The sequence below is a fragment of the Trichosurus vulpecula genome, chromosome 3, assembly GCF_011100635.1.
Source record: "Trichosurus vulpecula isolate mTriVul1 chromosome 3, mTriVul1.pri, whole genome shotgun sequence".
NCBI classification, from domain to species: Eukaryota; Metazoa; Chordata; class Mammalia; order Diprotodontia; family Phalangeridae; genus Trichosurus; species Trichosurus vulpecula.
In genome coordinates, this window is record NC_050575.1 from 309,189,709 (window position 1) to 309,202,809 (window position 13,101).

The 13,101-nt window shown below is 39.6% G+C and overlaps 1 protein-coding gene across 1 annotated transcript in view; it reads right to left on the reverse strand.

Annotated features, from left to right (window-relative positions):
* UNC5D (unc-5 netrin receptor D) overlaps positions 1–13,101 on the reverse strand; it is a 368,330-nt gene that overhangs the window by 65,639 nt on the left and 289,590 nt on the right. Inside the window, exon 12 of the mRNA XM_036750002.1 lies at positions 436–604. Within this exon, the coding sequence (XP_036605897.1) occupies positions 436–604 (169 nt within the window). The remainder of the gene's footprint in view (positions 1–435; positions 605–13,101) is intronic.

Genomic DNA, 13,101 nt, shown 5'->3' on the forward strand with positions numbered 1-13,101 from the left:
GTTTGGGTCATACTCATCATTAGGGAATTACATAGTACTTAATAGCGTATTCTAATTTGTTGGAGTATTGCAGTATTTTACAATTCATTCTGAAACTAAATCAGAAGGAGTTTGGATAAATTGTTTCTGGTCTCCTGCTTACTACCCAAATACAAGTCCAAATAGGGGAGGGACAGAGGTGGGCACAAAGAGGTCCATATCGGAGGAGCTGTCTAAGTGTAACTCCTTTCTCATCCATTATCATGGTGATGAAAGGTGTGACTACATTTTGAAGGGTTTGTATAGCATATGACCCCAGAGGAAAAGGAAACATTTAAAAATTACATCTGTTTCATGAGACTAGTAATGGAGTTTAAGTCTACCTCCTAGTTAGTGTTTCTCCATGTTTCTCCATCAGGCATGCTATTATTTTGGGAAAAGAACACTTGGTCTCACCTCCCACTTGCCCTGCTGGGTCCTCTTCTTCAGATGAATATTCCAGTGCTCAGAACTGACATCGGCACAGTGGGGTATGGTCAAGGCAAAGGGTGTGGTGACCACCATGTCTGAAGGCCCACAGGTGACTTCAGGACTCAGGAGTACTTCTGATCCATCTGGCTGGAGGCTTTGTTTACATTTGGAGGAAAAGAGGAAAGACGAGCCAAAAAGAAGGGTGAGTCAGGCATGGCAGAGTCAGATCTCACTCAACAAGTGGGGCGGGGGAGAGAGGAGTGAAATGAGGGTTGAATATAAACCAAGTTTGCTGCACTGCTCACAGCCCAAAAGGTGGGTCACACACATGCAAAGTAATTCTATTTACTCCTTGCAGGTTTGCTGTAGAACAGCAGAACAAGGCTCTTAACAACTGATACCTACAGAGTGAGTTAAAGCCCACACGTTTCAAACCCAGGGTTTGGACAAAGGGGAAACTGACAAATGCCTGCTCGTATTTGCAGTGCAGAGTTGGGGAAAGGATGGGGGCCAGGGGCAGAACCACCAAAACCCCTCTCCCAGCTGCAATGCAAGAGTCTTACTGATGGAACACCCAAGTCCAAATGTTCAAACATGATGAAAACAGCTGATGCTGACAATGTTGCCACCAGATTCTTTCCTCCCAATGATACTATTGACAATATTTTCATAGTAGTAAATGACAATAACGTATTACATAACAAAACAGCCCTTCAGCTATGCGCAGATTGAGTGTTAACTTCCCTCATTTTGAAAATGTATTTTCTGCCAATGCACAAATACATAGGTTATACATATTGACAGCACAGCAGACAGTTAGTTATAAATATGCATTTTCAAATACATGAATATAGATCTTTCAAATCTCCCTCGTTTGGTGTCTAAATTTAACATCATCCCACACAAACCTGGTGTTCACATTTTTTATTTTGTTCTCTGTATTGTGAATAATTCATAATGGGAATGCAGAGTCATGAGACAGATGAAAGAAAATGACAGTTAACAGAAGGAAAAAAAAATTCACTTCACTGAATGAGTCCTTATTTCATTTCTCCTTTCCTTTCTTCTATTTCCTTGTCCCTCAAGAGGGAATTGTGACTTCTAGAACAATAGTTAGGGGGAGGACCCTGGGGCGTTCTTTCCTCTCCCTTTTCCCAATGCCTGTCTAGGGGGTCTTAGATAATCTGCTTTATCTTTCTTTGCTTTATTTTTTTTTACTTGTAAAATACAGGCTTACAGCAGGGTAGAATTGATAAATATTCTGAGGCTCTTGGATAGAAGGAATAGTATGAGAATTGAGCAAATATTATGGTTCCTAAGTTTTACTTCCAAAAATGTAGAATTACAGGTCTACAGCTATATGTGATCTAGTCCAACCTACCCATTTTACAGATGAAACTGAGACCCAGAGAGCTTACATGACTTGCTCAAGATGACACAAGTAGTTACTGTCAGAGTCCGGATTTGAACACAGAGCCTGTGACTAAATCCAGCACTCTTTCCATACCACCAGGTATGAACAGTCCCCAGTGACTGAAAAAGCTAACTCCTTGATAACATAAAGAAATCTTGTTCCAGTGCATAATGCTTCTTATTTTCTAACAGCTTTTATACAAGCTCATGAAACAGGTTATTTACACTTTAACCTCTAAACTATTTGTTGATATTGTGTTCTAATGATTCTCTCCTTTCTTCTCCCTTTCTCTCTCAAAGCCTCTTTCATTCTCTCTCCCTCCCTCTCTGTTTCTCTCTCTTCTTTTATCTCCCTTCAGCACTTGTATCTTATTATCTGTGATTTTGCAGCTGCAGAAAACTCAAGATATTAACCTCAGCAGGTCCATCATCTCTAGCCTATGGCAGCTATCACATCCACAACTGACACATACCCTTTCACTACTGCCTCACAAAGCAGTGCCCTGTACAGACACAAAGGCATTCAAGCTTACTTAAAGTTAACTACAGCCCCAAGTTTGATGATTCCTACCCATGCTGGGAGCAAAATACAGGTGAAGCTGAAAACCATCCTGCATTCACTTTCAGGCACCATGATCAGGAGATTAAATGAAGCCACAGGTGATGACTCTCCAAAGGAAGCAAGTTGGAGCGGAAAGGCAAAAACAAAGGTTTTTTTGTGGGGACTAGAGGGGGGCAGGCAAGAGGGGGTTTGGCAAGTGGCCCATTAGCCATTGGGAAGTCTCCATGAACGGCTTAGAACAATGTGCTCGAGGTTTGAAAAACGTAAAATTTAAATGTGAGCTATAACCAGCATGCGGCAGCAGCCGTGGACTACTGCCAGGGGCCATTAGAGAGGGTTAAGCGGTTTCTCTGTAATTGGTGCCTGCATTCATCACGTACAGGAATAGCAGGGATGCTTGTGAGTGACCGATGACAAGCTCTCCTAAAAGAACTATTTAATTGCTTTCAGAGAATCATCCCCCTTGTTGAACATATTGTTCAAACATATGGGAATTTGGGGAATTATTTAATGCCAAATGAACTGAAATCAGCTAATTAGATGAACTCTCACACTCATTGTGAATAGCAAGACTCCTTTCTGTAATAACTTAAACAGCATTAGGAGTCAAAGGCAGTACATATTGGGTATTAAGCAAAGCATGGGATGGGAGCTTTGCATAAAGCAGATACTGGCTATTTCCATAAGTGCAAAGTAAGTAAATCAAGATTTATATCTAATCCCCCTACAGTGAAAATAATGTGAGTGGGTGTAGAGTCTCCAGTGAAGGAACAAAATATAATCTCTCCATTTTTCCATGATTAATGATAATTTGCCCTTTCCTGCCTCCTTCTATCTGTGGCAATCAGAGGGCTTTACAAATATTAATTAACACTCATCACACACCTGTGGAGGCAGGTGTTTCAAGCATAAGGTCACAGAGAAGTCACTCAAACTGATGGGAACAAAACCCGAAATGCCTGACTCATACTCTCCTGCTGCAGTAGATTGTGTTGTATTTTACTTCTCTGTTAATGCTTTCTTCAGGGGGCTCTGCCTTGATGCCTTATTGGGGTTTTCAAGTGACCCTGAGCTCCTGAAGGACCTGTACACTAACTCTGACTAGGCCAACTCAGGTGGAAGTACTTTGAAGGTAGGCCTGGTGGCAGATGATGTGTCTGTTGTCCAAGAGCAAAGAAGCTTGTCACTAAACATTTCTGTCAGGCCAGGCCACTCATGACTTCCTACCAAGGCACAAAAGAGCAGCAATCTACATCAGTGCAGAGGGCAACATAGCAATGAAATAAAAGCAGATTAAGAATATTTGGAAAAAGTTAACTATCTCAAGCGCTTCATTCTAATAGATGGTCTGCCACCTAGACTTTCCCAAGGAAAAATATAACAAAACATGGCAACAAGAGCAAACCTGCAGATCATAGTTCAAATTCTAAGCCACGAAGGTAGAAGTCATGGGCATGCTTTTTTGGTAGACAGTTTGAAATTGGAGATAAAAATTCCCAATTGCAAAAGCAAAAATGAAATTTATAAAGAAAAGAAGATTAAAAAAACAACATTATTTGATACATGAGAACCATAGTTGAGTTGGTATGCTTTTTCTGAACAGTGAGGGAAAAAATAAATTGTGAAAGCTTTCTGAGATTGTTAAGAATTGAATTACTAATATTTGTAAACTAACACCTTCATTATACAGTGTTCCAAAAGGCTTAGGCTTTTGGGCCCTCCTGTATTATACTAGAAACCCAACAAAAAATACCTAGCACTATAAGGAATCTTAAAGAACTTGTAGTCTAACTCTCCGGTTTGTAGAAGAGGAACTGAGCCATGGAGAAGTTAAATACCTTCCCAAGGTCACCCACAGTAGCAACGCTAGGATTTGAACCCTGTTCTTTTGACACCCGATCCAGGGCATTTATCACTGTACCAGGATGCCACCGTAATCCAGTCTATAGGATACAATGTTTATGGGAAGGAGAGTTATTCTAAACACAATGGGAAGCCCTGGCTGCGTAAACTCCAGGTTCTAAAAGCTATAATTAACATAAGGCCAGTCTTGATGGGGCTACTGACTTCTTAAAGGCCAGCCAGGGAAGGATAGTTTGTAAATTTAAATACTAGCCCTCACTGAGCTGCTGAATGCCCTAGAGTAAATTGCTTCCTGTTCCTATACTTCCCTTTCTCTGTCTTAAAAAAAAGTAAGTGGTAGAATAACATGCTTGTGAAGATATATGGGAGCTACAAGGACTGGCGCTGTAGAAATGCTTACATTTGTTACACTTTAGGGATACCAGAATTCTGAGGAGGGAACAGCACTAGGAAAAATTAAGAAGCAGGCAATAGTTGTCCAATTCAATTTAATTACAAGCATTAAGCGCCTACTGTATGAGGGGGCTTTGTGCTAGTGTGTTGTTTAATCGTCCCTTCATTTCTCCTTATGGATCATTCCCATCTTGTCTAAGTAGGACCCTCCATGCCCTCAGCAACCCTGATGTCATGGTCCTTTACAAGAACAAAGGACAAACAACAACCTTTTGCAACCCACCTATTGCCCAGAGCGTCAAATCGCAGAGTTTTGCCTAAGTTTCATCTCTTTAGTAGTTTCCTAAAGATAAGAACTCCCTGGCCTTTTCTCAAATTCCTGATCCCCACTACCAGGCCCTTTTCACTATCAATGGAAAATAATAAGTAAGAAAAGTTGATGGAATTCATGCTTTAGAGTGGCTCAGGCTAAAATTCTCATCATCGCTTACTTTCCCAACCATGGTACAGATAACATATGAAAATCTCCGCTCTACACAATGACCATACAAATGGAGGAGATCCAGGTGCCAACAGCATATGGAGGAAATCCAGGTCTCATATCTTCACTGCTCTAGCCAACCTCAATTGTTGTGTCTTCTGAATCCACTCCAAAAATTATTACTACCCACTTTCTCCCCACCAAGTACAGTTCAGTTGGAGAGAAAATCTACTTTTCATTATCTATCTCCCTTAAATACCTCTGGTGGAATGCCAGCATAATCAAATGCTACTCAGTTCTGTCCTGTTTCCTAGTGCTGTGGAGAGAATCTCAGGGTAACCTTCCATTGTTGATATGAGAGGTTGCCTGTGTTTTCTTCAGCCTCTAGGCTTTACAATACACTATCTTCCCTACTAGAATGTGATATTCCTTCCCTTTTTTCAAAATAACTTTGTCCTGAGGTCCATTCCAGTCTCCTGCTTGGGATAATATGATAAATAATTCTAGTGTGAATGACTGATAGTGCCTTAATATGTTATATCCTCCCAAGCATGCTGTTGCTGCTATTATTACTAATGAAATCACTAGGACTAGGACTACAAGCGTCCGAAGCAAAAATAGCTTATATCTACAAGGCCTTGGAAGATTTACAGAATCCTTTCATATAACTCGGAAAATGATTTTCATACCAACCCTGTCAGGTAGGGCAAGGCAAGCATTATTATCATATTTTAAAGGTGGAATAAAGAGACTTAGAGAATTTAAATGATTTATCCCAAGTTACAGAATGAATAGCCTGCAGGGCTAAGGGAATTAAGGCCCAAGTCTTTTGACCTCAAGGAAAGTTTCCTGTTTTTATTTTTGTTTTGTTTTTCATCTAATATAATTACATCTTAACAATCCCTTTTGAAACCTTCTGAAAGGGTGCATGGTATGGTACCAGCAAGCCCAGAGAACTAGGCCTGAAGCCATAAGGACCTGGGTCGAAGTTCTGCCTCTGAGAAAGGCTATCTGCCTTTGAGCTATCAAAACTTAACGCTGCACTAAGATTTTTGGGACACCCTGACTATGTTACTGTGGGGAAGTCACTTAACCACTCAGAGCTCCAGGCAACTTTTTAAGATGATATTTTGCAGAGAAGTTGATGATCTGAATTGGTAGCTCCCAGGTGAGGAACACCCCATATCACTGAAACCACAGGTCTAATCCTTACTCTTATCCCACTTCTGATACCTTAAACCATAGGGGATGAGAAATGAGAGGAATTTCAGGCCCAAAGATAGGGCCAATGAGGGGAGGCATATTTCAGGATGGGATAGGGAGGGAATCTTGCTCAAGCTTAAAAAGCATGCCTTATAGGAAGAAAGCTCTCTATGGCCCCTCTCCCTCAGGACAGTCCTAATGGGGATGATGCAGGACAATGGATTGCTGGACTGACTTATACTGTAAAAGTGAGGCGATACGTTATGTATGTCCAAGCACGTTCTGCAGGATAATAATGGTGAAAAACATGACTTTGTACAGGGCTGGCTTTAGGAAAGCAACTGCTCAATAAGGCATATCTGGAAGGGCATCAAAGTTGATTTTCCCCCTGCTCTTAAGATTCAGGAGGCTGCAGCTTAACATGTAAACCATCATCTCCATCAGGTAGAAGAGTCAATTCCTAAATTCTAGACTTGTTTTGCCCCCCATCGCTGTTGCTTTGCTGCACTAGGTAATTATTCCTCCTTGCTTTCCTCCTTATATATTATACAGTCTATATTATAGATTAATTTTGGTTTGATCACCTTTACTCAGCAGATCATTCAATAAATTAAGACAAGCGATTAATGGTCGTTTTACAATGTCAAAACCCAGGTCAATACGTAATTAAATCATATTTTAATAGAATGAACATAAAAAGGCAGTTGGATAGGAGCTGTACTTAGTCACAAACCTGGGTATGGGGGAGGATGGGGAGGAGCTCAAGAAAGACAGCAATTCTATCCTCCCACTACCAATCCAAAAGTAGGCACTGAGTTTTAGCTGTTTTTTCTACTGCCTTTAAACTTACCAATATTTTTCTCCAGTGTCAGTTCTGTAGAAACTCCAAATTCTTCTGGTTCATCTATTTGTTTTAACCAGAAGATTTACTTTGCCTATGAATTGGAGAAGTTCCATCAAGACATATTATAGGACCATATAGGACTATAGATTTAGAACTCGAAAAGGAGGAAGCCACTCTAAAAAGAGGAAGTAGGAGGGAGGTAAAAAACATTTATTAAGCACCTACTATGTGCCAGGCACCTTGCTAAGTGCTTTACAAATACTATCTCACTTGAAGCTAGCAGGACCAGCCCCCTCATTTTCTAGAAGAGGAGACAGAGGCTGACAAAGGTTAATGGATTTACCCAAGGTCACACAGCATGAAATGACAGAACCAGGATTGGAACTCAAGTTTCCTGACTCTGATCTAGCATTCATTCTACTGCACCACTGTATAATAGTCCGACTTGCTTAGATTCTGAGGATGCTATTATTCGTGGAGGTTTCCTAAGGACTTCTGTATAAGGTTAGCATAATTTTTACTTAGCTACCCGAGTCCTAAGAGGGGAGGACCTATTTGTTTGTTTATGTATACATTTTTTGGAGAAGGTGATGAGAGTGCAACCCTTTAACTGAATCCAAACTTCCAGGGGATTTGTTCTGTAACGTTTGAACTCAGAGGGCTGCACTTGAGGACCTAGAGAGCCACATGTGGCCTTGAAGCTGCAGGTTCCCCACCTCTGTCCTAATCACCAGGAATGGAGATAGCCTTGCTTTCTCACCTTTTCTATTGTTGTTCAGTCTTTCTGTCATGTCTGACTCTTCCTGACCCCACAGACCATAGAACAACAGACCCTTCTATCCTCTACTATCTCTTGAAGACTGTCCAAGTTCATGTTCATTGTTTCCCTGATACAATCAATCCATCTCATCCTCTTTTACCTCCCCTTTATGTATTGTTTTCCTTCATTAGAGGGTAAGCTCTATGCTGGTAAAGATCATCTCACTTTTGTATTAGCACAATGTAAGCCTTTAATCATTGGTTTATAATTCATCCATTCAGGGTCTCAAACAATGCTGAGCTAAGTGGCCTAAGTCTTTCCAAGCCTGGCCTCTGTTCTTCTGGTTTGAAGGGTAGGACAAAAGCAGGTCTAGGAGTAGGGACAGGAGAGAGAGTTAGGTGAAAGCAAACTTACAGGGTCAAGTCAAACTGAAAGATTAAATTGTTTACATATGTAAAATGGTCATAGCTTACACCCACATTCGCAGGGTATTTATGCATTAATAAATCAAAGGAATCACAAAGCATGTGTAAATCATGACTTCCTAGATACAATTTAAACCTCATCTTTCATGCAGTGTCAGAGTCAGTATTTGTCACTGAACCATCATCACACTTCCTTGGAAAATAAGCCAATTGAGAAAATAAGATGGGGGGGGGGGTGGACTCTAGCAGTGAATCACTCAGATTTTTGCAACTTTTAGCTCTAGTAAGTTCTTAGAGTTGTTTTTGTTTTCTTTAGTTTTGTTCTTTAGAATTGTTATGATCTGAAAAGGTGATAGCGAGAATGAGAGATAACAGATGGACAGTCTGAATACTATAGTGCTATGAACTAACCCCATGTTAGAGGAACCTGAGGCAGGCCTCCAATATGTTCAGTTGATCCTTTATGGAGGGTTTATGGAAAATCATGAATAGGAATTATACAGAAGGATAAGACCCTGAGGGACTGTGATCAGCCTAGGTGGAAGAAGTACCTACACCAATGAATTCTTGGATCAATCAACAAATACACAGGGAGGAGAATAAAAGGAGAAGCACAGGGGCTTGTGGTTATGAGCTCTTAGCTCCTAAAGGTTTCTTTTTATTCTACTCTCCATCCCTCATCATCCCTAGTAGGAGTACAACTAAAACTCAGTCTTGGGGGATGTGGAGAAAGGGAGGAGAAACTATTCTCGAGAAGAACTGATCTTATCTAAGCTGTATCAGTTCCTCTGTTCATTAGCTCTCTAGTGTTTTTGACTTGTATTTGATTTCCAAAATAAAACCCCGTATGTACTCATATCTTGTGGCAGGGTAGGAAACTTACTGGGAATTATCTTGGATTCTTCATGAAAATATATAAGAAAGTAGGGTCATACTGCCACTGACCACTGAGGTGACCCAGAGGTGAGGCTGAGATGTACCTTTTTTCAGTGGGCCTTTATTAAGCAGTAATTATCTGGAGTGGAAATGATAATCTATCTTAAATATCTTCATAGGCTTAGTTATTCAATATGGGCAATAAAAGAAATGAAACATAAAAATAAAAATAATTACAGTATTTGGGGGACCCTTTACAATGTGCAATCAAATTTGTCTCCCGGTGACTTTTCTTTCATTGAAAAGAGATGCACCTTCCATTCAGATCTATTAGCAAACACTCACAAGCCATTGTTATCTTGTCAATTGCATCTTTAATTAAAGCTTCATTTGGGCCACTCTAATCACTTCCACATTGTGAGCCACTGGGGCTTTAAATGTGCTTTGATGAAAATGACAGCGATTTGTATTTGGTTCCCCCTACCTGGGGGGTGAGTGGTGGTGGTGATGGTGATAATATAAAGAGAGTTGGAGAGTGTGGGAGGAATAAAGTTCACTTCAAAATAACATAGATCCTTGGTTTGAAAAGATCTAAATGTTTTTTTTTATCCCCCTTTGTAATTATTCTATTTTTTGTAATGATATTATGCCAGGATAACTTGGTGAAATAATGAGCCTGATTCTACTGCAGAAAAGGACGGCAGAGTTACAAAAGTGCATTAACCCTTCCCCACCATTAAGATACCATTTAGTAAATTACCTCTTCCATTACTCTGAATAGCATTGGGTGACCAGGAAGAATTAATGTATTTCCCAAATGGGAGCAATTTACTCTCTCCCTTCTAACAGCAACAGGTCTTTGTTTGCTATTTAGAAAGATATTTTTCTTCAAGGGACCACAGAAAACTTGAGTCATAAATAGAAATCAACTTCCTGTCGTGGGATGGGTGGGTACAAACAGGCATTATCATTCCTATTCTGTCCATTAGGCAATGGAAAATGAAAAAGATTCTAAATGATATATGTCTCATTTAAGTGGCCCCCAAAAGAATCCAGACGCTTTGACAAGACTGGACGATGGATACACTTGTGGGAAAAGAGATATATTAATTTTGATAGCCTTCCCTATTCAAAGTGTTTAGAGCTGCTAGGGATCTTAGAAATCTTTTAGTCCAGTGTCCTTCATTTGACATATGAGTAAACTGAGGCCTGAGAGGGAAAGGCCACAAAGGTAATAAAAGGAAATGCTGGAATTTCATCCCAGCTACAGATCTGGTGCTCGTTTCACTGCATATAGATCACTGCAATTGTATTGACCTGACTGCAATCCCTGCAAATTGTCAAAATTAGGAAAAACCATTTCCTCACAGCCAATGCAGGTCATTTTGCATGCAGAGATGTCCTGATCTAATCATGACCCCACCAAGAATCCATCATTCTGACCCATGAAATAGATCCAATGATGTGTACAACAATTTAGGAACTTACTCACAAGCTCACACCTGGAAGCGTCACAAGAAATAAAGACAGGCTTAAAGGAAAAGAGGCTGTGAGTAAACTCACGAAGAGGCAACTCTATTCTGCCTTTATTCCCTTTTTGTTTTGTGGAAATTTCATTCAGGAAGGACACCTTTAGTGAGTTTGCTCTGAGTAGATGACTATTCTATTCTATTCTACTTGGCAGTATCTGTACATTGGGGGAGAGATACATTGGTAATCAAGGAAGGGCAGTTTGCAAATTGGACTGCTCAGTGGCACAGTGGATAGAGCACTGGGCTTGAAACCAGAAGGACTCCTCTGTGTGAGTTCAAATCTGCCCTCAGACACTTATTAGCTGTGTGACACTGGGCAAGTCAGTTAACCCTGTTTGACCCAGTTTCTACATCTGTTAAATGAGCTGGAGAAGGAAATGGTGAGCCATTCAAGTATCTTTGCCAAGAAAACCTCAAATAGGGTCATGGAGAGTTGGACACAATTGAACACAGGCTTGCAAAATAGTTTATTTTCTATAGATTATAAGGTATTTATGTCACTGGTTGAATTATTTTTTAAATCAAAGGGAAAAAACTATTTAAAAAAATTTTTTTAGTAATTTAAAAAGTATTAAAATACCCCCAAAGTATTTACGGACTAAGTCTAAGATTTACAAAGGTGTAAATCTCCAAGCAGATTTTTCACAATAAAGAGGTAAATGTCAGAATTTGTATGCTTCACCACTCTACCCTACCCAGATTCAGAAGTCTTTCCCCCTTGCCTTTGTTCATAGGACATAATAATCTTTGCCAGCAGTCTGTTCAGCAGCATTTTGCAAAGTAATTTTTGTTTTCAGAAATAGAAAATTTCTGTTTCTTATCACATTCCATATCAGGTCTCAGACTTGTACCTAACTTTGTACCTTAGCCCTTCTCACCTCTGCTTGTTAGAACCCCTAGCTCAAAGATCAGCTCAAATGCCACGTCCAACATAAATTCTTTGCTGATCTATTCAGTTGCTGGTACCATCCCTCCTAAAATTTCAAAAAAATCTTATATTTGTATGCATATGTTGTTTCTCTTTTTAGTATATAAGCTCCCAAAGGGCAGAGACTTTTCATATTTATTTCCTGTATCTCTGATACCTAATCTCTGGCAGATAATAGGTACTTAGTAAAAATACTTCTTGAATGAATAAGTGATACTATTGACCTTTCAACTGTAGGTCAAAAGGCAATGTGCGCTCCTAGATCAAAAACAAAAGCTGTATTCCAAAACTTGAAGGTCTTCATGCTTATCAAATCATTTAGGTTGCTGTTATCACTCTTATAACACTCTCCTTAGACCCCGTTTTTGTCCTATTAGCTAAACTTTAAGTAAATATTCTCACCATTGAGTTTGAGAGGTGACATCAAACTTTTGTTGAAAAGGGGCTACTCTGTTTCAATAGGTTTGAGGGTAAGGTGAGGGGAGAGAGAAGTTCTACCTGGAAAGTCTTGCCAGAAAGCAGGTGGGGGGGGAGAAGGGGGTGGTGCGGAGATTAGGGAAATAAATGTAGCAGCCTGTTTTAGGCAATAAACATAGAGGCCTATTGTCCTCCCTCCAGAAATTTCAGATGTTAGAAGGATATGGATTGTGAAAGCCATGTTCTGTGTGTATATGTATTGCATGTATGTATACAATATATATTTGTGTATATATAAACATATGCATATGTATATATATGTGTGTGTACATATATACATGTATATAGTATATGTGTATATATGTGTATGTGTATATATATATATATATATATATATATATATATATATATATATATATATATATATATATATATATATATATACATATATATGTATATTTATAAATATAGAACCATGACTTCCTAAGTCCCAGGTGTGGAAACTTCCTATACGAAGGAAAATAACTGTTCTCTAATTTGTTTGGTCATTGACAGGTTAAATGACTTGTCTAGGGTCACATTATATGTTGGAAGCAAGACTTTAACCTAGATCTTCTTAACAAGGAGTCCTGTCCTTCTCCCTCTATATCTCACTCCTCTTGTTTGTGTAACACTTTAAAGTTTGTAAAGCACTTTCTTCACAATAGCAACATAAGATAGAGGGTGCAGATATTAGTTAGTATCCTTATTTTACTGATAAGGAAACTGAAGGTCAAAAAGTTGAAGAGACTTGCCCAAGGTTACACCATGAGTAAGGGCCTGACCTTTTGATTCCATGTCCTTCTATGATACCACAAAGGGACAGGCAAGGAATGGTAAGAAACTGTTGTCCTGAGTTGGATTGTATCTGTGTGGCAATTGAGTGGCTAGGGGACTTCTCTAAGCCATAGCTGT